The 25,402-nt window shown below is 43.7% G+C and overlaps 1 protein-coding gene across 1 annotated transcript in view; it reads right to left on the bottom strand.

The window, feature by feature from the left end:
- LOC126426626 (period circadian protein) overlaps positions 1 to 25,402 on the bottom strand; it is a 195,944-nt gene that overhangs the window by 79,889 nt on the left and 90,653 nt on the right. Inside the window, exons 6-8 of the mRNA XM_050088515.1 lie at positions 19,518 to 19,707; positions 15,185 to 15,433; positions 7,787 to 7,978 (exon numbers count right to left, since the gene is read on the bottom strand). Coding sequence (XP_049944472.1) covers positions 7,787 to 7,978; positions 15,185 to 15,433; positions 19,518 to 19,707 — 631 coding nt within the window. The remainder of the gene's footprint in view (positions 1 to 7,786; positions 7,979 to 15,184; positions 15,434 to 19,517; positions 19,708 to 25,402) is intronic.

Genomic DNA, 25,402 nt, shown 5'->3' with positions numbered 1-25,402 from the left:
AATATCGATTATTTAAAATTTTCCCCTTTCGTATCTTCGCTATGTATTGGCTTCGCTTCCTGTGGTGCATGTGTGATTTGTGAGTGTAATTTTTAACCGAGTGAGTTATGTAAAATATTTGGCTATGCCTAAGTGTACATTTTATGATGTCCTTTCCTGCAAATATCCGGCTTTCAAGAAAGGGAGAAATGAATTTGAAGCGGAATGTAAGATATGTGGATTTGGAACGTACGTCTCAGTGGCCAATAAAGGTAAGAACAAACTCGACAGATTAAATGTCATGGTTTTATTTCATTGTTTCATAGTCATTCAGTTTATTTGTATTCGGAAGGTTAAAGTGCAGTTTACATGTCGTCAGCTACTGCTTGAATTGTAGATGTTGGTAGCGCTGCGTCGAATGAAGTGAGGTGAATGGTCTTACGTTTTTCGCTTTGTAAACAATTCCGTGTGGTTGACATAACAAAACAGTTGATGCCACACTGTCACCACAATCGATGTTTTTAATTTTTTTTATATTGCTCTGTTAACCACCGCCTGACCATTAGTAACAATTAACTACGAGTTTTACCGCTAATTCCCGGAAGTCACTCGATTTGTCCAAAACTGACGGGTGGTATACTCATCTGCAGCTGACCCGTTTGATGTGTTCTCTTTTTTTCTTCCTTTGTCCTCCTTTTTGAAGCTGTTTATCCTCCTTTTTAAACAATTGCATCTGGTCACCCTATTGTAGCGGGACTTTGAATTTTGCCGCGCTACACTCATTCCCTCGGACATAAATTATACCGTCGCAGCAGTATGAGCGCTCGACGGCAGAGACAATACCAACATTGTAAGTCTTTTTTTGTTTTCTATCCGTCTATTGTCTCTTGAGAGCGGAAGCTTAATGCAGACGTGATCTGATGAAGACGAAAAAAACTTATTAATGAGTAGACATATTGTGGAAGTTGTTATGACATTTGGAGGAGGGAAGCAATGTAAAATAAATTGTATTTAATATCAAGACGGTTTTGTATACATCAGAAATTCCTGGACAATGAAACTTATTGCAAGATTTCGGAGCAGACTTTTCACGTAGAAATGAAGTAGGAGATTTTTGAAGACCTGGACGCCACACGAAAGAAGACATGTTAACATGGTAAAGAATGAACTCTTATCTACGCCATTTCCCCCTGTTAGTCACATTGGTTATTCTCTGTCTTTTTTCAAATAATTTTTGTTGTGGAAATTGGTTTGACTTTTGCTCAGAAGCGCCACAAGGATCACCCCAACAATAGCTTTTCCTAATCACGAAGTCCGATAGCTTTTCTGTAATATGAAGTCCGATTTGCATTTCATTCTTTCCCTTTTTCACGGTCATTTACGATTTTAAAAGCCCCTTTTTATTCACCATTTCTTCCCACATTTTCAACCTTTTCTTTTCTTCTCTTTTTCTTTTTTATTAACCACTACACTATCATCAATGCAACTGACCGGCACCTTCCGGTGTGGTGAACTCACTGCCGAGATTGTGACCGAAGCCTCCTACTTATGTCAGTCTGAGAAGAAACTGCACAGGCACGGATGTGCCAAATACTGTGACCAACAGCACAGATCACCAGATATGTAAAGAGAGAGACAGAAACGCCACCTGTCGGATGATGAAGTGACACCTCTGACACATAAAGAGAGACTGTGCTCTGCCGCTGATGACCCCAGCAGCCTCTGTCGGAAGCCGCATACCAATATACGTGTCCATACTGGTGTATGTCCACTGTCGCTGTTGTTATTCGGATATCTCTGTTGCCACAGCTGCATCGTCCCTCGAATGACCGACAGTTCTTCCTTGCGATAATTGTGATATTAACGTGGCCAGTGCTGGATCCCATGCTGTGCTAAGTCGATATCCTGTGTGATTGTTTGGCAGATTAGTTGAGTTGCAAATTTCCTCTCTTCTTTTATAAGAGGACATCGACAAGAGAATTTTGGTCATTTCGTATCCCATACGTGTCTTGTACTGAGACAATGCTCGGCCACTGCAGATTTCTCTGGTCGGCGAAGACACGCGTGTCATCGATGCTCGATGCATCTGTCCTCCGTTGGGCGACAAGTTTGTCCGATGTACGAGGGTGGTTTGAAAAGTTCTCAGAACAGAATAGAAAAAAAGTACTTACATCACTGAAACACTTTTTTATTTTTCAATGTAGCCTCCTTGTATATTAATGCATTTGATCCAATGATGTTCCAGTGCCTTGGTCCCATCTCAAAAATGAGTTTCCTTCAGGCCTGCAAAATAGCTGTCAACTCCACCTATCAATTTTTCGTCTGAACTGAATCTTCGCCCACCAAGAAAAATTTTCGCTTTCGGGAAGAGATGGAAGTCTGACAGAGCCGTATCAGGTGAATAAGGCAGCTGCGGCAACTTCGTTCGCGTAATTTTGCTGTGGCGACGGCACCTGTGTGCAGGCGCGCATTTTCTTGATGTAAGATGACTTTCTTCCTTGCTAAACCTGGCCTATTTACGCGTATCATTTGTCGGTCAGCTATGCTGACAAAATACTGTGAAATTTCACAACATCTGACATCTTACGCAAGAACCGTATTGACAACATTTGCGACTGTCCGAAAATGGCACCCCGTTAAAGCAGACATACAGTTGTGGACGTGACACCCCCAATAAAACAGCATTAGATAAAGCAGTGGCTAGGAAATGGGCACAGAGGATCACACTCGGATCGGGAGGTACAGTGCCACACCTTTGACCTACCTGCAATCACGAGCTGGGGCGATGGCGGTCAAGACGATGACCCCGTGTCACAGGCTGAAGTGTGTACGCTGCAATGTAGTGCACATGGATGGCGGGCTGGGGAATCCGGCGTGTGGGTGGCAAGCGGCATGCAGTGGCGGTGCCTTTGTGAATTGTGGGTGGGAGGCAGCAGTGAATGAAGCAGCTCAAGCGCATCGCACAGAGGGAACAATATCACCCAAACCTAGCATGCCTGGCCAGTTCTAGAAATAAAACTGGGCAAAGGCAACCGCTAACTTGCAATGGTCGGTTAGTGGAGAAAAACACGAGACAAACATAAAGCTACATCCACATGCTATTCCTTCTTCATTTTCCTAGTTTTTTGTTGTCAGTAGCGGTATGCAGCTCTCCGAGCCAGTCTGACCTGTACAGGCTACATCTCTGCATAAACTCTGCGACCTACAGCCACTTGAACCTGGTTACTGTATTCATCTCTTGGTCTCCCTCTACAGTTTTTACCCCAACACTTCTCTCCATTACCATTACCATCATCATCATCATCATCATCATCAGTGTTGTGCCTAAAGGCAGGTTTTCACACGGTAGTTCTCCAGGCTGTCCGGTCTTCTGCCATCCTCTTCAGGTCTGCATAATTTCCTCTTCCCGTTATGTCATCTATCATCTTGTATCTCTTTCTTCCTCTCAGTCTCCTCCCACAAACCAGTCCTTCCATAGCATCTGCTAGCAAGCACTCCATTCTCAATGAATGTCCCAACCAGTTCTTTTTCCTTTCTCTTACAACCTTCAACAGACATCTTCTCTCACCAACGCTCTCCAATACTCTTTCATTACTCACTCTTTCCATCCAGCTTATCCTCTCCATTCTCCTCCACATCCACATCTCAAATGCTTCTAACCTTTTTTCATCCTCTCGTCTCAGTGTCCATGTTTCTGCCCCATATAGTGCCACACTCCAGACAAAACATTTGCCAAGCTTTTTCCTTAGTCCTTTATCTAATTTGCTACATGGCACTCCTCTTTCTGTTGAATGCCTCCTTCGCTATGGCAATTCGAATTTTCACCTCCTGGTGACATCTCAAGTCTTCAGTTATTGTGCTTCCGAGGTATTTAAATTCACTTACTTGGCTAGTGGTAGATTGTCCTATTTTAATATTGGACAGTCTGTATCTTGTACTGATGACCATACTCTTTGTTTTTGCTGTGTTTATTTGCATCCCATATTCCACACAAGCTTCATTCAGATCTTTTAGCATGTTATTCACTGTCCGCTCACTTTCTGCCACTAATACCGTGTCATCATCAAATCTTATACATTCTATTCTCTTTCCACCAATACATATTCCCCTTTTCCCATCTAAGCTTTTCGCAATAATCTCTTCAAGGTATACATTAAACAACAGTGGGGAAAGGCAACAACCTTGTCTGACACCTCGTCCAATGGTGCTTCCTTCTGACATTTCATTTCCAATCCTTATCCTTACTTTCTGGTGTAAATATAGATTCTGTATCAGTCGTCTCTCTTTCCAATCTACTCCTTTCCTCTTCAGGATATCCGTCATCGTGTTCCACCGAACTCTGTCAAAAGCCTTTTCTAAATCTATAAAATTACCAATATTCCTTAATGGCTCATAATATGCCCAGTCAACCAATCTCTTCTTTTAGTCAAGTTGTGATGTAAATTCCTTTTTTTCTCCAACTCGATTCAGCCCCTCCTCATCAGTTACACGATCTACCCATCTAACCTTCAGCACATCTCTATAGCATCATATTTCAAAAGCCTCAGTTCTCTTCTTGTCTAAACTGTTAATCACCCGCGTTGCATTTCCATACATGGCTATACTTCAGACAAATACCTTCAGAAAAGATTCATGACACTCAAATTTATATCAGACAATAACAAATTTCCAGAAATGTTTTCATTTCAGTTGCCAGACCCTCTACTTTGGCCACCATCATATATTTTGCAGTCCAAATAGCAACACTCATCTACTACTTTTACTATCTAATTTCTTTAGTACTGTCTGATTTAATTCGACTACATTCCCCTAACCTTACTTTACTTTTGTTGATGTTATCTTATGAACTCTTTTCAAGACACTATCAATTCTGATCAACTGGTTTTCCAAACCTTTTGCTGTCTCTGATAGAATTACAATGTTAATTTAAGGATTTAAATGCTTCTTAGAGGGCTGCTATGAATACTTTTGGTGATGTGGATCCCCCTACTTCCGAGTCCCCTTATTTTGTGTTTTTCATTACCGGTACATTAGTGAAATCTAATGGATGCCGTTTCTTCAACATACTGTACTTTACAGACTATGAGAGACACTTTTTTCTTCGAAAAATTGCCTCCAAAATTCAGGTGCCTGTTATACTCAAAAATATAAGTGTGTCCAGTGTTTGATTTAAAATTTCCACCAGTATTAAAAATGGTGATATATTTGATGCCGCAGGAAATTTATCTCTATCTGGCAACACCGGATTCAACAGGCAGCAGCAGTGGACCGATGTGATGAACATGAGCTGTGGGGATTCACAAGCTTGCTAACATTGTCTCCCTGCTACCCCTACATCACAAACCCAGAACACACTGTCTAGCCTATGATGCGTCATTGCAGTCTATGGTGCCCGTGAACTTGAATTGAAAGCTATTTGGCGGTAACAGTACAATATTTTTGTTAGTGGTTAGTTTCGTAATGGAAAAAAAAATAAAAGGCAGTCATATGGTGTGACAAAGAGAAAAAAGAAGAAGAAAGTTGAAATGATAATTTTCAAAAATTTTAAAGGTCAGTTCAATTTTATAAACTAAGAACTTTTTTTTTGGTTGGGCTTTGCACTCTTAATAATAAAAATGGTAAAAATGTTAAATCTTTTTTTTAAAACTTGCTTAAAAATTAAGGTGCATCTAACAGTCCATAGTTTGTTATAATCTAGTTTACATTAATCAGCGTGGTATCGTTGACAACACTGAAGCCTCGTTTCTAGAGGGCTTTTGATGCCTATTTATTTAGAACTAAGTGAAAAGCACTCCCAGAATCTATGAATCCCATACAAATGAATGAAACCTGACATTCTTTTCTGTATCCTCCATCTCAACTGCAGATAAAAGAGATGATGCTAATGGGGTACAGTTTTTATGTTATTTTAATCTGCTTTCTCTTCAAGTAGAGTAATTAAAGTGCTGTTCTGGTTTTGAAGAACTGTCTTCCTTTGCAAACATCCTGTAAATATTTTTTGCAGTTACCATTTAATGACTTCTGCTTCGGTTGAAATCGTTGCCATTGTAACCTCACCTTTTCCCAGCCATGCTTCACACACTGAACAACTATGTATAGCTCACCTGGTGTTATTTCTGGGATACCATTATCTTCATTATTACTTACACATTTCTGATTTATCTTTTGAATTACACAAACTTACATAGAAATCTTTGAGTGTTTGCTCAACCTCTTTCTGTTTTAATTACTGTGCCATCTCATTTTTTTCAACTGTTTCTCTTAGTGAATTTTCATTGTCTTCTCGTATCATGTTAAAGACATTTCTGAGTACTGTTGTTCCATTTGGAGGCTTCAATCATGTTTCTATTCAGCATCTCTGTCGTGTTCCATTATCATCTGCTCACAAGGGAACCTCCCCATCGCACCCCTCTCAGATTTAATTATAAGTTGGCACAGTGGATAGGCCTTGAAAACAGAACACAGATCAATCGAGAAAACAGGAAGAAGTTGTGTGGAACTATGAAAAAATAAGCAAAATATACAAATTAAGTAGTCCATGCGCAAGATAGGCAACATCAAGGAGAGGGTGAGCTCAGGAGTGCTGTGGTCCCGTGGTTAGCGTGAGCAGCTGCGGAACGAGAGGTCCTTAGTTCAAGTCTTCCCTCAAGTGAAAAGTTTAATTTTTTATATAATCACTTCGCTCTCCAAAATTCCAGGTCATGTTCAGGTTTGCTTGGACATATGCAGGATTTGACAGAGCACAGGGAAAACTGTGCGACTGTGAAACTGTTGCATTCATTTGTTGCAGTTTATGTGACAAACTCTTATGTCTTCATCACTTTTTTGGAAGTGATTATCACATCCACAAGAAAACCTAAATCGGGCAAGGCAGAAGAATCTTTTTACCCATTCGCCAAGTGTACAAGTTAGGTGGGTCGATAACATTTTCCTGTCATGTGACGCACATGCCGTCACCAGTGTCATATAGAATATATCAGACGTGTTTTGCTGTGGAGGAATCGGTTGACCTATGACCTTGCGATCAAATGTTTTCGGTTACCATTTTAGAGGCACGTCCTTTCGTCTACTAATCGCACAGTTTTGCGGTGCGGTCGCAAAACACAGACACTAAACTTATTACAGTGAACAGAGACGTCAATGAACGAACGGACAGATCATAACTTTGCGAAAATAAAGGAAGTAAACTTTTCACTCCAGGGAAGAAATGAACCGAGGACCTCTCATTCCGCAGCTGCTCACACTAACCACAGGACCACGGTGCTCCTATGCTTACATTATCTTTGACGTTGCGTATCTTGCGCATGGACTACTCAATTTGTATATGTTGCTTATTTTTTCATAGTTCCACACAACTTCTTCCTGTTTTCTCTATTGATCTGTGTTCAGTTTTTCAAGGCCTAGCCACTGTGCCAACTTATAACTAAATCTGAGGGGGGTGCGATGGGGATGTTCCCTTGTCAGAACTTTCTCCTCTTTAACAGCAACAGTCAGTGCCACAAAACTGACAAGTGTCTCTGGCCTCTATGTCACAGGAATTTAGGGTTAGAAAGAACAGGGTAGACACCACTTGTATTTAGGTACATCCGACAACTGTCTTCATCCGTGCGTAACTAATTGCCCAATTAGCAGAATGGGACACGGCAGGAGACCCCACAAGTCACCACAGAGTGCGGCAGCAGATTATTTGGCACACAGCACGTGGCAGAATGTTGCAGTACCGACACCAGTCAGCAAGCCCCATGCAAAGTGCGTCAATACGGGAAGCACAGTGTCGACCTGTAAAAGCACGTGCTGGGAGACTCACCCAGCTGCCGGTAGACGCGCTGCAGGCCGCGCAGGTCGGCCGGGTGGTAGATGTCGAAGGCGGGCCGCCCCAGCAGCTGCTGCGGCAGGTAGCCTAGCAGCGACACCGCCTCACCGTCCACGTGCGTCAGCTTCCCGTCCGCCTGGTGGCGCGTCGAGAACCTGTTGCCGCCCGCCGGCTTCTCGTCCGGCCCTGCGACAGAGATACCGCCACAGTCACGACTAGACCACGGATTTTTAGGTCGTAAAAAAGTGTGTTTTAGGCACCTAAAATAGGCTCCTTCAGTAGTTCATTTAGGCTATATAAAACCTAAAATAGGCTCTAATAAAAATGATGCAGAGAAAATAAAAATAGATTAAAATACACGGTGTTGACAGTATGAACATCTTATTAGTCATTAAAACAACGAGAATGAATATTTACACAGTTACAGAGCACAGCAATCTACAACATTAATGCTGAACATATCCAAATATTTTTGAGTTCCTGCAAGATAAAGACCTCCGTAAAAAGATGTGGCAATGGTTTAATTAATACATTCGTAGTTTCACATATTCTGACCATAGTTGGCTTCACAATAAATAACCAAAATCTTTTCTAGGTTTTCTAGTGAAAAACTGTGGCGCTTGTCAGTCAGAATCAACTTATACGCTGAAAAAGAACGTTCTACATCAACAGATGTGACAGGGGCGTACTTCATTTTCGGCACATGTTGGACAGGAATGCTGCAGTCAGGAGTGCTGGATTTTCCACTAAGTACGTCGGCAGCTGCACACAACTCCTTCAGGCCAGTATTCTTCTACAAAACCGTTTGCAATTTTGCCCGTACTTTTTCCTCTACTTCACCTGGCACTTCATTAATTTTCATTTTGACTTCTTCAAGCAAGGAAATACTGTCTTAGATAGGTCTCCCTGAGCCTTCTAATTGTGAAATTATTCTTGTCATAAATGTGTAGTGGGCCCTAATGTAAGATAAGTCCTGTTTTAAAGAAGAATCTTTGAGTAAATGCATTGCTGCAGTTACGGATGCAGCATCCTCCGGTATATTTTCAACAACCTTCTGGACAACTGAGAGGTGCGTACTATAGTATTCTGCTGCCATCAGCCACGTGCCCCAATTGGAGACAACAGGCTCTGGCGGCAATGGGACATCTGGAAGCTGTTCTTTGAATGCCTGTATTCTTGATGGTGCCTTAACAAAAATTTTCTTCACCATTGACATTATTTTATTTACTTTAGGAAATTGTAGCCTTACTTGCTCTGCTATGTGGTTGATCCCATGCACTACACAAGTTACGTGCAGCATCAATGGGTAGAATACTTTTAATAGTTGAAACGCCGCTTTCATATATGCAGCAGCATCAGTGACGGCCAGAAGCACCTTATTCTCATCCACTCCGTTTGGGTATAGCACCTTAAGCCCATTGTTCACAAACTTTGCTTTTGTTTGTTGGTTAGTTTTTGCAAGCTGTTTTGAGTAAATCAAATGAGCCCTGGATGGAGCATCTGGATCTAGCTTGCCAATAATCAGGTTTGCAATGTAACGGCCAAGACTGTCAGTAGTTTCATCCACAGAAATCCATATACAAGATTCTCCAACATCTTCTCGGATTCTGTGCAATGCAGCATTGTAAGCTGAATCCACATAATTCTTACGTAAAGTTGACTCTGCAGGAATAGACTAATGGCAGTGCTTCTAGCCACCTTGCTGCACGCTGGGCAGAAAATATCTTTTCCAACTGTCGTATAGTGTGGAAAAACTTGGAGCCACTGTCTTATATGATGAAATAGGCACTTCTTAGGATATTAAAGCCGAAATAGGCCAAAATAGGCACTAACGTCGAAATAGGCTTTTTTAGGTCCTATAGAATTAACGCTATTAAGTGTAAATAGTCATGAAACGAATAAGTACAAATTTTTATGCAAATAGGAATTCAGGAACAAAATAGGTTTTTGCCTAAAATCCGCAGTCTAGTCATGACTACCTCTCTACACTGAAATGTCTACAAGAAGTATTTATCTATATAAAAAACAAATATGCTGTAACTTACCAAATGAAAGCGTTGGTCTGTTGATAGAGACAATAGAAAACACACAAACACACACACAAATTTCAAGCTTTCGCAACCCAAGGTTCCTTCATCAGAAAGGAGAGGAAAAGATGAAAGGATGTGGGTTTTAAGGGAGAGGGTAAGGAGTCATTCCAAACCCGGGAGTGGAAAGACTTACCTTAGGGGGAAAAAAGAACAGGTATACACTCGCAAACACACACGTATCCATCCGCACATACACAGACACAGGCAGACATTTGTAAATGCAAAGAGGTTGGGCAGAGATGTCAGTCGAGGCGGAAGTACAGAGGCAAAGATGTTGTCGAATGACAGGTGAGTTACGAGTGGCGGCAACTTGAAATTAGCGGAGGTTGAGGCCCGGTGGGTAACGGGAAGAGGGAATATACTGAAGGGCAAGTTCCCATCTCCGGAGTTCTGACAGGTTGGTGTTAGTGGGAAGTATCCAGATAACCGGGACGGTGTAACACTGTGCCGAGATGTGCTGCCCGTGCACCGAGGCAAGTTTAGCCACAGGGTGATCCTCATTACCGACAAACACTGTCTGCCTGTGTCGGCTCATGCGAATGGACAGTTTGTTGCTGGTCATTCCCACATAGAAAGCTTCACAGTGTAGGCAGGTCAGTTGGTAAATCACGTGGGTGCTTTCACACGTGGCTCTGCCTTTGATTGTGTACACCTTCCGGGTTACAGGACTGGAGTAGGTGGTGGTGGGAGGGTGCACGGGACAGGTTTTACACCGGGGGCGGTTACAAGGGTAGGAGCCAGAGGGTAGGGAAGGTGGTTTGGGGATTTTATAGGGATGAATCGAGGGGTTACAAAGGTTAGGTGGATGGCGGAAAGACACTCTAGGTGGAGTGGGAAGGATTTCGTGAAGGATGGATCTCATTTCAGGGCAGGATCTGGGGAAGTCGTATCCCTGCTGGAGAGCCACATTCAGAGTCTGTTGCAGTCCCACAAAGTATCCTGTCACAAGTGGGGCACTTTTGGGTTTCTTCTGTGGGAGGTTCTGGGTTTGAGGGGATGAGGAAGTGGCTCTAGCTATTTGCTTCTGTACCAGATCAGGAGGGTAGGTGCGGGATGTGAAAGCTGTTTTCAGATTATTGGTGTAATGGTTCAGGGATTCAGGACTGAAGCAGATTTGCCACGAAGACCTAAGCTGTAGGGAAGCGACCGTTTGATACGGAATGGGTGGCAGCTGTCAAAATCGAAGTTTGGCAGAGGATGTTGTATATATGGTAATGATGATAATATATGTAGTGTTAAAATGAAAAAGTAAGAAATGTCGTAACGACCGAACTGATTGAAATTTGCATATGCCACTTTGAGGTGATGTAGCGAGACATCTAGGGACACCAATGTAGTCTTTGTTGTGGTCGTGCACACGAATGGGCACGTGGCGCAAGAGAGAAGCAGGTAGTTTGTTACATCTATCTGACAAAGCAGTATAAGCCTGAGGATATATTGGTGTTTACAATGCAAAACCAATGACTGAGAAGCAGCAAGATTTCTGACTGTAGAAGGTGTTAAACAGATCAATATTCACTGACAGATTGTGGCTGTACGGGGGAGACTGTGCGTCCAGTGAAGGCCAGGAGCATTTTAGTGATGACCCGAGGCCAGGCTACGCAAACACGGTATCGAGGCCAAACTTATCGACAAGGTGAACGACGTGACGAACAGCAACTGGCACGTCTCAGTGCAAATGTCGGCAGTGACGGTGGGGGGCCAGTGTCGGAACAGTGAGGACAATTGTGCACGATAGGTTCGGTTACTAGAAGGAGTGCACATGGTGGGATCAGCAAACGTCAAAAGGTACTGTATACGGGGCCAGCACTGTAATATCTGTTCCAGTAGCGTGAAGACCCTATTTTTCAGGAGCGAGCAGTCACTGGTGATGACAACTGGTGCAGTCACTTGGAGGCAGAGACAAAGCACGACAGCACGCAATGGAAACATGTGCCATCACCTCCCCCTAAGAAATTTAAAGCCGTGCCTTCAGAAGACAAGACGATGCTCACCACCTCTTTGACATCTGAGGTCCAATACCCATCGAATTCCTCAAGCACGGAAAAACCTTTAACACTGACGTGTATTGTGAGACACTCTGTAGTCTACACAAGTCTGTTGAGAGCAAACAGGCTGGGCTCCCCACAGAGGGAGCAATTCAACTCCGCGATAATGTGCGTCCACACGTCTCTGAGGTCGCACGTAGTGTAACGGCCAAGTTTAAGTGTGAGCTGCTCGGGCATCTGCCCTACTGCCCAGACATGTTGCAACAGGGAATCCTTCAGCTTGTGAAACAGAGGGATACTTGTGCTCAAGTCTCTGGTGATAATTTTTGAATCTTGTTGTTGTTGTTGTTGTTGTTGTTGTTGTTGTGGTCTTGAGTCCTGAGACTGGTTTGATGCAGCTCTCCATGCTACTCTATCCTGTGCAAGCTTCTTCATCTCCCAGTACCTACTGCAACTTACATCCTTCTGAATCTGCTTAGTGTATTCATCTCTTGGTCTCCCTCTAAGATTTTTACCCTCCACGCTGCCCTCCAATGCTAAATTTGTGATCCCTTGATGCCTCAGAATATGCCCTACCAACCGATCCCTTCTTCTAGTCAAGTTGTGCCACAAACTCCTCTTCTCCCCAATCCTGTTCAATACCTCCTCATTAGTTATGTGATCTACCCATCCAATCTTCAGCATTCTTCTGTAGCACCACATTTCAAAAGCTTCTAGTCTCTTCTCGTTTAAACTATTTATCGTCCATGTTTCACTTCCATACATGGCTACACTCCATACAAATACTTTCAGAAACGACTTCCTGACAAATCTGTACTCGATGTTAACAAATTTCTCTTCTTCAGAAACGCTTTCCTTGCCATTGCCAGTCTACATTTTATATGCTCTCTACTTTGACCATCATCAGTTATTTTGCTCCTCAAATAGCGAAACTCCTTTACTACTTTAAGTGTCTCATTTCCTAATCTAATTCCCTCAGCATCACCCGTTTTAATTTGACTACATTCCATTATCCTCGTTTTGCTTTTCTTGATGTTCACCTTACATCCTCCTTTCAAGACACTGTCCATTCCGTTCAACTGCTCTCCCAAGTCCTTTGCTGTCTCTGACAGAATTACAATGTCATCGGCGAACCTCAAAGTTTTTATTCCCTTCACAACCACTGCTTCCCTTTCATGTCCCTCGACTCTTATAACTGCTATCTGCTTTCTGTAGAAAGCAAATTTGTAGAATTTGAAAGAGAGTATTCCAGTCAACATTGTCAAAAGCTTTCTCTAAGTCTACAAATGCTAGAAACGTAGGTTTGCCTTTCCTTAATCTTTCTTCTAAGATAAGTCTTAGGGTCAGTATTGCCTCACGTGTTCCAACATTTCTATGGAATCCAAACTGATCTTCCCCAAGGTCGGCTTCTACCAGGTTTTCCATTCGTCTGTACAGAATTCGCGTTAGTATTTTGCAGCTGTGACTTATTTAACTGATAGTTTGGTAATTTTCACATCTGTCAACACCTACTTTCTTTGGGATTGGAATTATTATATTCTTCTTGAAGTCTGAGGCAATTTCGCCTGTCTCATACATCTTGCTCATCAGATGGTAGAGTTTTTTCATCTACATTATCTTCCATTTCCACAATATTGTCCTCAAGAACATCGCCCCTGTATAGACCCTCTATGTACTCCTTCCACCTTTCTGCTTTCCCTTCTTTGCTTAGAACTGGGTTTCCATCTGAGCTCTTGATATTTATACAAGTGGTTCTCTTTTCTCCAAAGGTCTCTTTAATTTTCCCGTAGGCAGTATCTATCTTACCCCTCATGAGATATGCCTCTACATCCTTACATTTGTCTTCTAGCCATCCCTGTTTAGCCATTTTGCACTTCCTGTCAATCTCATTTTTGAGACGTTTGTATTCCTTTTTGCCTCCTTGACTTGCTGCATTTTTCTATTTTCTCCTTTCATCAATTAAATTCAGACTTCAATTGTACCCACAGTGTTGTTTTGTATGTTCGTTCTTCTGAACACCCCTTATAGTACAAAACAGATGCTGGTCAAATGGATGATGGTTATGCTAGTGGTGTGGTAGTGGTGGTGAAAGAGGAACAACGGTGATCGTGAAACTACAACTGTTGGAGGGGTGGTGGTTGCAGCACCTGAGGGGTGGTGGTTGCAGCATCTGGACAACAATTATAGCTCAGGTGACACATTCCATTCACTTTCGCTGCTTGCTGTTGACAACAGTGATGCCCATTTCCTCTTCATCCTCAAGCTTACACATACTAGGCCTACTGCTCGGTTCTGCGTCGGGGTTTGTTTTTTCTGGTAGTGTGAGTTGTACATTAACAGTGACACGACAGTACGTACAAGTTTACCGGTGAAGAGATGACCGACATGCACCTTTTGTGTATACCTATTGAATACAAGGACAGAGCAGAATGATATCCCGTGCTGTTCCTGAGGGCGACAACAGCCACATCACAGCACTTTTGCGTCAGCAGCTCTGTGTCTAGCGGCTAGCGTTTTGCCTCTGGATCACGAGGGCCCGGGTTCGATTCCCGGCCTGGTCTGGGAATTTCTCTGCCCGGGAACTGGGTGTTTGTGTTTTCATCATCATTTCATCATCATCATCATTCGTGGCAGTGGCTACTTGGATTGTAAAAAATTGGAGTGTGTAAAAATTGGTGTGTGTAAAAACTGGAGTGTGTAAAAATTGGGACTTTGTACGGGTGCTTATGACCGCACAGTTGAGCGCCCCACAAACCAAACATCATCGTCATCATCACCATCACAATACTTTTGTATCTGCAACTTTTTACTCGTGGGTCTACCCACGCCACTGTGCACCACTGTTAACAAACAACTGACACTGCTGGAAAAACGAACTGAAAACAGAACTAAGAAGTACTGAATGCAGGTGTGACAGCAAATACAGCGGGCGTTATAGTTGTCAACATCAAGTACCATGGCCGAATATAGCGAGGCTGTTTCCAACCAAAACACACAGTGCATACCATTGAGATTTACAATTTTGTGTAGATTTTTCAGTGCAACATTAAGATAAAGGGAGGTAAGAAATAAAACGAAATCCAATTATTCTGTAGCACGGGTCCCTTAGACAAAATACTGAGAAAATTTCCAAGAAAAATCTTTGCAATCCTGTCGGTGAAGTTTGAGTTCATCGTGTAGATCGTACTACCAGACATTCTCAGTTCAGAAGGTAATAAAACTTGTGTACAGAACGTATTGCAATTACAGGAGGAAAGTCTATAACAGGCAGCTTCAAGTGCACCGAGATAAAAGAGCGCAGAGGTTCGACTCACGGGTGTAGGCCGAGCAGACGGCAGTGGCGGTGACGGTGAGCAGCACGCCGGGGGGCAGGGCGGCGGGCGCGCCCCCGGAGGCGGAGGCGGAGGCGGGCAGCTCGTAGAAGGAGAGCTGCAGAGAGAAGGGCCGGTGCACCAGCCGGCGCTCCGCCACGGCGAAACCATCACGCAGCGACGGGTAGCGCCGTAGCCGGCAGAACAGCGGTGCCTGCGACGGGGCCTTGGCGGACGACTCGCTGCTGCCCCCTGCGACATGTGAGAACTGTCTCAGCCTAGATTTAATGCACTGACTAATCTGAAGGTTTAGTGAAGCACCTGATACCCGAACATTGTTTCATTCTACAGCTCAAAGTTTTAGATACCAGAATCTGCAGCAAGGTTTGGATTTCTCTGCTGTTTGGAAATGTACTCACTCGCTAATATTGCACAGCTCAGTTTACTTAAATACATTAACCGAAGGTGACAAAACGAAATTGTGTGCGCTGATATGAAACTTCCTGGCAGATTAAAACTGTGTGCCGGACCGAGACTCGAACTCAGGACCTTTGCCTTTCACGGGCAAGTGCTCTACCACTGAGCTAACCAAGCACGACTCACGCAACGTCCTCACAGCTTTACTTCTGCCAGTACCTCGTCTCCTACCTTCCAAACTTTACAGTAGCTCTCCTATGAACCTTGCAGAACTAGCACTCCTGAAAGAAAGGATATTCCAGAGACATGGCTTAGCCACAGCCTGGGGGATGTTTCCAGAATGAGATTTTCACTCTGCACAGGTCTGTGCGCTGATATGAAACTTCCTGGCTGATTAAAACTGTATGCTGGACCGAGACTCGAACTCGGGACCTTTGCGTTTCGCGGGCAAGTGCTCTACCACTGAGCTACCCAAGCAGTACCTCGGTAGGAGACGAGGTACTGGCAGAAGTAAGGCTGTGAGGACGGGGCGTGAGTCGTGCTTGGTTAGCTCAGTGGTAGAGCACTTGCCCGTGAAAGGCAAAGGTCCCGAGTTCGAGTCTCGGTCCAGCATACAGTTTTAATCAGCCAGGAAGTTCCAAATTGTGTGGTTTCCTATGGCCCTTATATAATGTTTGTGTTACTGATTTTTTATTTGAGTGCATGCGTTAGGTTAAGAACGTCATCTGTTTCTCTCCAGGCAAACCTCCTAATTCCTGCAAGGGTCCCATTAGTTCCATGTTCTTCTTCAAATTATTATGACTGGTGCTGTTTTCCTTATAAAAAATTAAAAAAAAATATATCCTTTGTTTGGAGGAGACAGTTCGCCATTTAACAAGAAGGGAACTGTAAGTGAACAACTAGGTATGCTGTGCCCTGTGTATCAATGCACTCACTAAAGAAGAAAGTCGACTCAACGACTAGTGGCCAGGGATTCAATTATCGAGAACAGTCGCCTAGTGCTTCAAAACATTTGAAACACTTAAATGCACCATTTTTCGCGCTATGGATTACACTAGCACCATTTATGTTGTGATTATAACTATGAGAAGATAAATAAATCCGATTTATGTCTGTGAAATCATTCATCAACAGGTTAAGTTCTCCAACATCGTAAAGAAGTTACTTCACAGACAGAAATTTTCGGGGCTACGTATCCGCTAGTTTCCTTCCAAAAAAAAGCATTCTGATTATGATTAAATTTTCAATTTGTTTCCATTTTGTTAGTTGTGCTGTATATTTGACATTGTGCCCACCATACTGGATAGAGATGGTGAGCCTTCATCTGCCACCTTGTTAACATCACATGTCAAAGCTCATGCCTGGAAGCAGATGTTTCGGTATTTTCCACATTGGTTTATACGAAAATTAGCTGAAAATATGAATAATTTTTATACATAAAATGATGATACGTATTTACTTACTAACCAGGAAGTTTAGTTCTGGCTCATGACCAACACAACTGGGGATTCACAGATTAATTCAAAATCATCTATCTGTATGAAAATACAGTTCATACAAGCCACTACAATTTTACTACAAAATAACCTCACAAACACAATCAATTGCCATAAAAGAACATCACTCTTATATATAGACAATAAAGAGTGCACTTCTTGAAACTTCCTGGCAGATTTGAACTCTGTGCCAGACTGAGACACAAACTTGGGACCTTTGCCTTCCTCGAGCAACTCCTCTATTGACTGAGCTATCCAAACACGACTGTCGACCGGTCCTAACAGCTTCACTTCTGCCAGAATCTTTTCTCCTAGCCTCTGAACTTCACAGAAGCTCTCCTGCGATATTTGCAAGACTAGCACTCCTGGAAGAAAGGATATTGCGGAGACGTGGTTTAGCCACAACCTCAGGGATGCTTCCAGAATGAAATTTTCACTCTGCAGCGGAGTGTGCGCTGATATGAAACTTCCTGGCAGATTAAAACTGTGTTCCCGACCGAGACTCGAACTCGGGACCTTTGCCTTTCGCGGGCAAGTGCTCTACCATCTGAGCTACCGAAGCACGACTCACGCCCGGTCTCACAGCTTCGCTTCTGCCAATACCTCGTCTCCTACCTTCCAAACTTTACAGAAGCTCTCCTGCGAACCTTGCAGAACTAGCACTCCTGAAAGAAAGGATATTGCGGAGACATGGCTTAGCCACAGCCTGGGGGATGTTTCCAGAATGAGATTTTCACTCTGCAGCGGAGTGTGCGCTGATATGAAACTTCCTGGCAGATTAAAACTGTGTTCCCGACCGAGACTCGAACTCGGGACCTTTGCCTTTCGCGGGCAAGTGCTCTACCATCTGAGCTACCGAAGCACGACTCACGCCCGGTCTCACAGCTTCGCTTCTGCCAATACCTCGTCTCCTACCTTCCAAACTTTACAGAAGCTCTCCTGCGAACCTTGCAGAACTAGCACTCCTGAAAGAAAGGATATTGCGGAGACATGGCTTAGCCACAGCCTGGGGGATGTTTCCAGAATGAGATTTTCACTCTGCAGCGGAGTGTGCGCTGATATGAAACTTCCTGGCAGATTAAAACTGTGTTCCCGACCGAGACTCGAACTCGGGACCTTTGCCTTTCGCGGGCAAGTGCTCTACCATCTGAGCTACTGAAGCACGACTCACGCCCGGTCTCACAGCTTCGCTTCTGCCAATACCTCGTCTCCTACCTTCCAAACTTTACAGAAGCTCTCCTGCGAACCTTGCAGAACTAGCACTCCTGAAAGAAAGGATATTGCGGAGACATGGCTTAGCCACAGCCTGGGGGATGTTTCCAGAATGAGATTTTCACTCTGCAGCGGAGTGTGCGCTGATATGAAACTTCCTGGCAGATTAAAACTGTGTTCCCGACCGAGACTCGAACTCGGGACCTTTGCCTTTCGCGGGCAAGTGCTCTACCATCTGAGCTACCGAAGCACGACTCACGCCCGGTACTCACAGCTTCGCTTCTGCCAATACCTCGTCTCCTACCTTCCAAACTTTACAGAAGCTCTCCTGCGAACCTTGCAGAACTAGCACTCCTGAAAGAAAGGATATTGCGGAGACATGGCTTAGCCACAGCCTGGGGGATGTTTCCAGAATGAGATTTTCACTCTGCAGCGGAGTGTGCGCTGATATGAAACTTCCTGGCAGATTAAAACTGTGTTCCCGACCGAGACTCGAACTCGGGACCTTTGCCTTTCGCGGGCAAGTGCTCTACCATCTGAGCTACTGAAGCACGACTCACGCCCGGTCTCACAGCTTCGCTTCTGCCAATACCTCGTCTCCTACCTTCCAAACTTTACAGAAGCTCTCCTGCGAACCTTGCAGAACTAGCACTCCTGAAAGAAAGGATATTGCGGAGACATGGCTTAGCCACAGCCTGGGGGATGTTTCCAGAATGAGATTTTCACTCTGCAGCGGAGTGTGCGCTGATATGAAACTTCCCAGCAGATTAAAATTGTGTGCCCGACCGAGACTCAAAGTCGGTAGAGCACTTACCCTTGAAAGGCAAAGGTCCCGAGTTTGAGACTCAGTCAGGTAGACAGTTTTAATTTGCCAGGAAGTTTCATATCAGCGCACACTTCGCTGCAGAGCGAAAATTTTATTCTGGAGTGCAGGTCTTGTGCACAAAGTACATTCTTCTGTTTTTCTTTTAAACAAACAAGTCAATACCATTTCCCATGAGGAGCACTGCAAATACACTTAACATTCTCTTCAGTGTATTGTTCCTTAAAATATTTTTACTGTCTTCGGAGTTGAGAGTTATCTCTCACTTTAAGCAGTAATCAAAGGTGTCGCACATGCAACTGTCATAAGTTTGCTCCACGTTGTTTTCAGTTCCAGATTATGAAACGGACCTTCAGAGATTGTACGCACGTAATGCGAATTTACTCACCCTTGCGGCGAGGCAGTGCGACGCCTGAAGTGATGTTCTGTATGAGGGCCAGCCGGTCGTCAGGGTGCACGTAGTCGATGAAGGACTTGCCGACCCACATGTCACGCGGGAAAGACAGCGCTTGTGTGATGGACGGAGACGTGTAGATGACGGCGCCATCTTGCATCGACACCACCACCGTGAACTCGTCCTGCGGGGCACAGGTGTACTCATTACCAAAACAGCACATGTAACGAACTCTCGATTAAAATTTAAAAAAAAATCCCCTAAATAAATTTTATTTTCAGCAAACGCTGTGTAGTTTAACAAGTTTCTTTGTGCGCTCATCATCTGCAGAAAGCTCAAAAATATTTGTTTTTGTAACTATGGGACAAACCACTCCACATCTGCACAGTGCCCAAGAGAACGCAGTCAAAAACTAACCTCTAGAGAAGGCACGAAAATAATTAGAATCGACAGTAAAAGCCATCCCCTAACACTGCGAGAAAATTACTACATACAAAAAACCAAAGGAGAAAAGAAAAACCAGTGGAATGATCAGCTTTTCTTGCTTATTTTCAACTCACAAGGGGAGGCCGCCAATTGTGAAATTCAGATTCGATTCATACTTCGCATAATAAAAGCTCACGGCCAGAGGCGTAATGTGGCAAAGCACCAAGATGCACTTCTCAGCCGTTGTCGAGAAAATCGACAGTTAAAACAAACCGTGGCGGTGAAATACTCTCTACGATTAATAATTTTTCACAGCGTCGTGGTGCAGCGGTAAGCGGTCGGGTTTGTAATCCGAAGGTCGGCGGATTGAATCTCGCACCATGCAACTTTTTTTTAGTATTTGTTTTTTGTAATTCAAATATATATATATATATATATATATATATATATATATATATGATAAAATGTGTAGGATTATTAGATTACTAAACACAAACTGTTTCACTGTTTCGAAACAGCGTATCGAAACATTACATTGTACTGTTTCATTTGTTTCGAAACAGTTACGTGTTTAAGTTTGCCCATCTCTAATAACTACTGTTATTCTGGCTCGCTCGCTCGTTACACTTGAAGCACAGATGTTGATTGGGCCGAAACGAGCCGCCGCATAACAGCGTAGTTGCCTGCTAACTTCGAAAGAAGGTAGATGCGGTCCCTAGCGCAACTTATAACATTGTCGAAAATCAGTGCGGACGGGAGAGCTTCGGTACACCCTGTTAAAAAAAACGGAAAAATGGAGGCGGTACAATGGAGAGCGATCCGCCTTCACCAACATGCATAAGCAATTCATTAATAGTGTATATATATATATATATATATATATATATATATATATATATATAATCTGAATTACAAAAAACTAATAATAAAAAACTTTGCATGGCGCGAGATTCGATCCGGCGACCTTCGGATTACGAAACCGACCGCTTACCGCTGCGCCACGACGCCGTAGAAAACTATTAATCGTAGAGAGTATTTCACCGCAACGGTTTCTTTTAACTGTCGATTTTCTCGACAACGGCTGAGAAGTGCATCTTGGTGCTTTGCCACATTACACCTCTGGCCATGAGCTTTTATTATGCGCAGTATGAATCGAATCTGAATTTCACAATTGGCGGCCTTCCCTTGTCAGTTTAGCATACAAACACAGCAATGAAAACGAGAAACTGCAGAAATGCTAGAAGTCCACTTACGGTGTCCGTCGATCTTCCATTGCATTCTGTCGTTTGTAATCGTTTGTGTGATGAGTACTGGGCAGTTAACACATTGGGTTACGAGCTGACTGTGGGAAACCAATAATATCACCTATTTGTAACAACGGAATTAGTATCTTGCGTTATTAGGTTAACCACAATCTCGAAACATGTCGCTAATTCGGAAGTAAGTCACTAGTATGCGATTTCAATGACGAATATCTACCTAGTGCTACGCTATGCATCACACACACACCACAATCATTCTTGTATATTCGCCTTTAACTTCACTGACTCATAATCAATCTATCACATTCGAACCAAACCAAGACCTCAGGCTATGCTACAGAACAACCTATCTCCATTATTGTGTTTTGCTGTCAACATTCGCTATTTTCGCCATGTCGCAAACAATTTATCACATGCGAACCTAACCAAGACCACGGACTACGCTACATATTGATGACCACACTCTCGTTACAGTGTTTCCACAAACAGTTAAAACACCATCACACATAGGACAAAGTTTACACACTTCACAAACAGGTGATAAATTTGTCAACACTTGAGTACAGCATTCCTCTACATCTGCTGATCCTGTACTATGGAACTAAAATTGACGGGATTAACGATTAGGATAAGAAGAAGATTCGTGGTACGGTGTTCACATTTGTTGGCCTTGGAAAAAATACAATACAGGTAACAGAAATAAATGTGAACGTCAGAAACAATGGTTACTACAATCCATAACAGCCAAAATAACAGTAGTTATTCTCGCGCTCTCCATATTGAAAACAAAAGTGATAAATTCGCAGAAAGAAACAATTACTTCCCGCAATTGCCAACAACAGCGCGCAATAGAAGTGCACTTCAACCCAATACCAGCAACAGTTTGGAAAAGGTATTACCTTAACACTGATAGTGAAATTCGCTTTCAACCACATATTCTAGCAGGGCAACAAAACACTCTTAACAAGCCACGTACTGGACAGTCATATCAGAGCGAACTCATTTAAGGAGTGTAAGTTTCCATTGCCGCCTTATACACTCCTGGAAATTGAAATAAGAACACCGTGAATTCATTGTCCCAGGAAGGGGAAACTTTATTGACACATTCCTGGGGTCAGATACATCACATGATCACACTGACAGAACCACAGGCACATAGACACAGGCAACAGAGCATGCACAATGTCGGCACTAGTACAGTGTATATCCACCTTTCGCAGCAATGCAGGCTGCTATTCTCCCATGGAGACGATCGTAGAGATGCTGGATGTAGTCCTGTGGAACGGCTTGCCATGCCATTTCCACCTGGCGCCTCAGTTGGACCAGCGTTCGTGCTGGACGTGCAGACCGCGTGAGACGACGCTTCATCCAGTCCCAAACATGCTCAATGGGGGACAGATCCGGAGATATTGCTGGCCAGGGTAGTTGACTTACACCTTCTAGAGCACGTTGGGTGGCACGGGATACATGCGGACGTGCATTGTCCTGTTGGAACAGCAAGTTCCCTTGCCGGTCTAGGAATGGTAGAACGATGGGTTCGATGACGGTTTGGATGTACCGTGCACAATTCAGTGTCCCCTCGACGATCACCAGTGGTGTACGGCCAGTGTAGGAGATCGCTCCCCACACCATGATGCCGGGTGTTGGCCCTGTGTGCCTCGGTCGTATGCAGTCCTGATTGTGGCGCTCACCTGCACGGCGCCAAACACGCATACGACCATCATTGGCACCAAGGCAGAAGCGACTCTCATCGCTGAAGACGACACGTCTCCATTCGTCCCTCCATTCACGCCTGTCGCGACACCACTGGAGGCGGGCTGCACGATGTTGGGGCGTGAGCGGAAGACGGCCTAACGGTGTGCGGGACCGTAGCCCAGCTTCATGGAGACGGTTGCGAATGGTCCTCGCCGATACCCCAGGAGCAACAGTGTCCCTAATTTGCTGGGAAGTGGCGGTGCGGTCCCCTACGGCACTGCGTAGGATCCTACGGTCTTGGCGTGCATCCGTGCGTCGCTGCGGTCCGGTCCCAGGTCGACGGGCACGTGCACCTTCCGCCGACCACTGGCGACAACATCGATGTACTGTGGAGACCTCACGCCCCACGTGTTGAGCAATTCGGCGGTACGTCCACCCGGCGTCCCGCATGCCCACTACACGCCCTCGCTCAAAGTCCGTCAACTGCACATATGGTTCACGTCCACGCTGTCGCGGCATGCTACCAGTGTTAAAGACTGCGATGGAGCTCCGTATGCCACGGCAAACTGGCTGACACTGACGGCGGCGGTGCACAAATGCTGCGCAGCTAGCGCCATTCGACGGCCAACACCGCGGTTCCTGGTGTGTCCGCTGTGCCGTGCGTGTGATCATTGCTTGTACAGCCCTCTCGCAGTGTCCGGAGTAAGTATGGTGGGTCTGACACACCGGTGTCAATGTGTTCTTTTTTCCATTTCCAGGAGTGTAAAATCCATTTTACGCTCATCTTTATTTTACCAATCTGGTTTACAAATTTCTCATCAGTTTAAAGCCCGTCCCACACTAGAGCCACCTAAAAGCAATGAGAGAAAAATATTTTTGGCGCAAATAATCTAGTTGTTTTCCAAAACACTTGCATTTAAAATTTGTATGCTTTTGCATGCGTTCGAAGCATTTTCCTTACTTTGTTGTTGATATCTCAACATAATGATTTCGGAAGGATTCGTACACTCACAAGGTAACAAGTACAGAGTTCTATGACGTCAGTTAACCCTCGATTATTTAAAGAATCGGGCGTTAACTGATGTCAACTGTTTCATTACTTTACAAACGAGTTCGTCATATGCTAAGTATTTGACTGAAGCATATATGAGGTCTAGTGTAGCAGGGGATACAACCCGTCGGCTTTGAACAATGACGTCACAAGTCGCCAGAGAGCATGTATTACAAAGATGAAAGAGCTGAGGAGAATGTTGAGAAACAAAGGAATGCGAGAGAGATAAACATTGATCTTGTCAAAAGCCGAGAAGCGATTCTTCTTAGTGTTGTAGCTCCCTTCAGTAGCTGATAAGTGTTTTTGGCTTTTTTTTAAAAAAGAATCTCACGAGATAGAATGAACTGATCCTACTTCATTAAGCAATCAATAAAAAGCCAAAAAACACTTATCAGCTACTGAAGCATCTGTATCTTAGGATCAGTTTATTCTATCTCGTGAGATTTTTTTTAATAAGCCAATAAAAACACTTATCAGCTACTGAAGCATATTGGTGGAATAAGAAAGTGAAATATGGTAAAATAGTGAAATATAGATAAACGATCGCTTTTAGATTCACATTCAATTATTTTAATGATAGCGCTTATTAGAACACAGAACTGCCTTATTATCTATGCCTCGAAGTGAAGACATTACTATCTACGACTAAGGAATGACGTCATTGTTCAAAGCCGACGGGTTCTATCCCCTGCTACACTAGACCCCATATATGCGAGAAAAAGTTTAGGAATTGTTTGATATTATACTTTAAGTTTGTTGGAAGCTGTTAAATCGTCTCATTATGCAACACTGGATGAATATATTCTGGGTAATTTACCCACCGTTTCAAGCAGAAGCTATTTTTTCACACATCTCTGCGCGTATGACGTAATGGCTCCTGAACTTTGTGTTCAAAAATCATTATAATAATTTTGCACTTACATTTAGTGGTATACATGGATAGTGTCTACAAAATCTATTGCGAATAGAGCCGCTTGTGAAGAAGTAACGAATTAAAATGCTACGCGTGATGCTAGTAAACACCGAAAATGTAAGCAACAAACGTTTTTTCTTTCATCACTCTGAAGCGCCACCAGTGATAAACACATAATGTAAATGATATTAAATACTGTACTATAAATTCCAAAATTATTCTGTATGCCGATGACACGTCCATTGTGTGTAAAAAGGAATCATATAATTAACTAGAGGCCGAGTGTAATGTTGTTGTGGTCTTCAGTCCTGAGACTGGTTTCATGCAGCTCTCCATGCTACTCTATCCTGTGCAAGCTTCTTCATCTCCCAGTAACTACTGCAGCCAACATCCTTCTGAATCTGCTTAGTGTATTCTTCTCTTGGTCTCCCTCTACGATTTTTACCCTCCACGCTGCCCTCCGATACTAATTGGTGATCCCTCGATGTCTCAGAACGTGCCCCACCAACCGATCCCTTCTTCTAGTCAAGTT

The sequence above is a fragment of the Schistocerca serialis genome, chromosome 11 (assembly GCF_023864345.2).
Source record: "Schistocerca serialis cubense isolate TAMUIC-IGC-003099 chromosome 11, iqSchSeri2.2, whole genome shotgun sequence".
Lineage (NCBI taxonomy): Eukaryota > Metazoa > Arthropoda > Insecta > Orthoptera > Acrididae > Schistocerca > Schistocerca serialis.
This window is presented reverse-complemented; position numbering and strand designations above follow the sequence as displayed.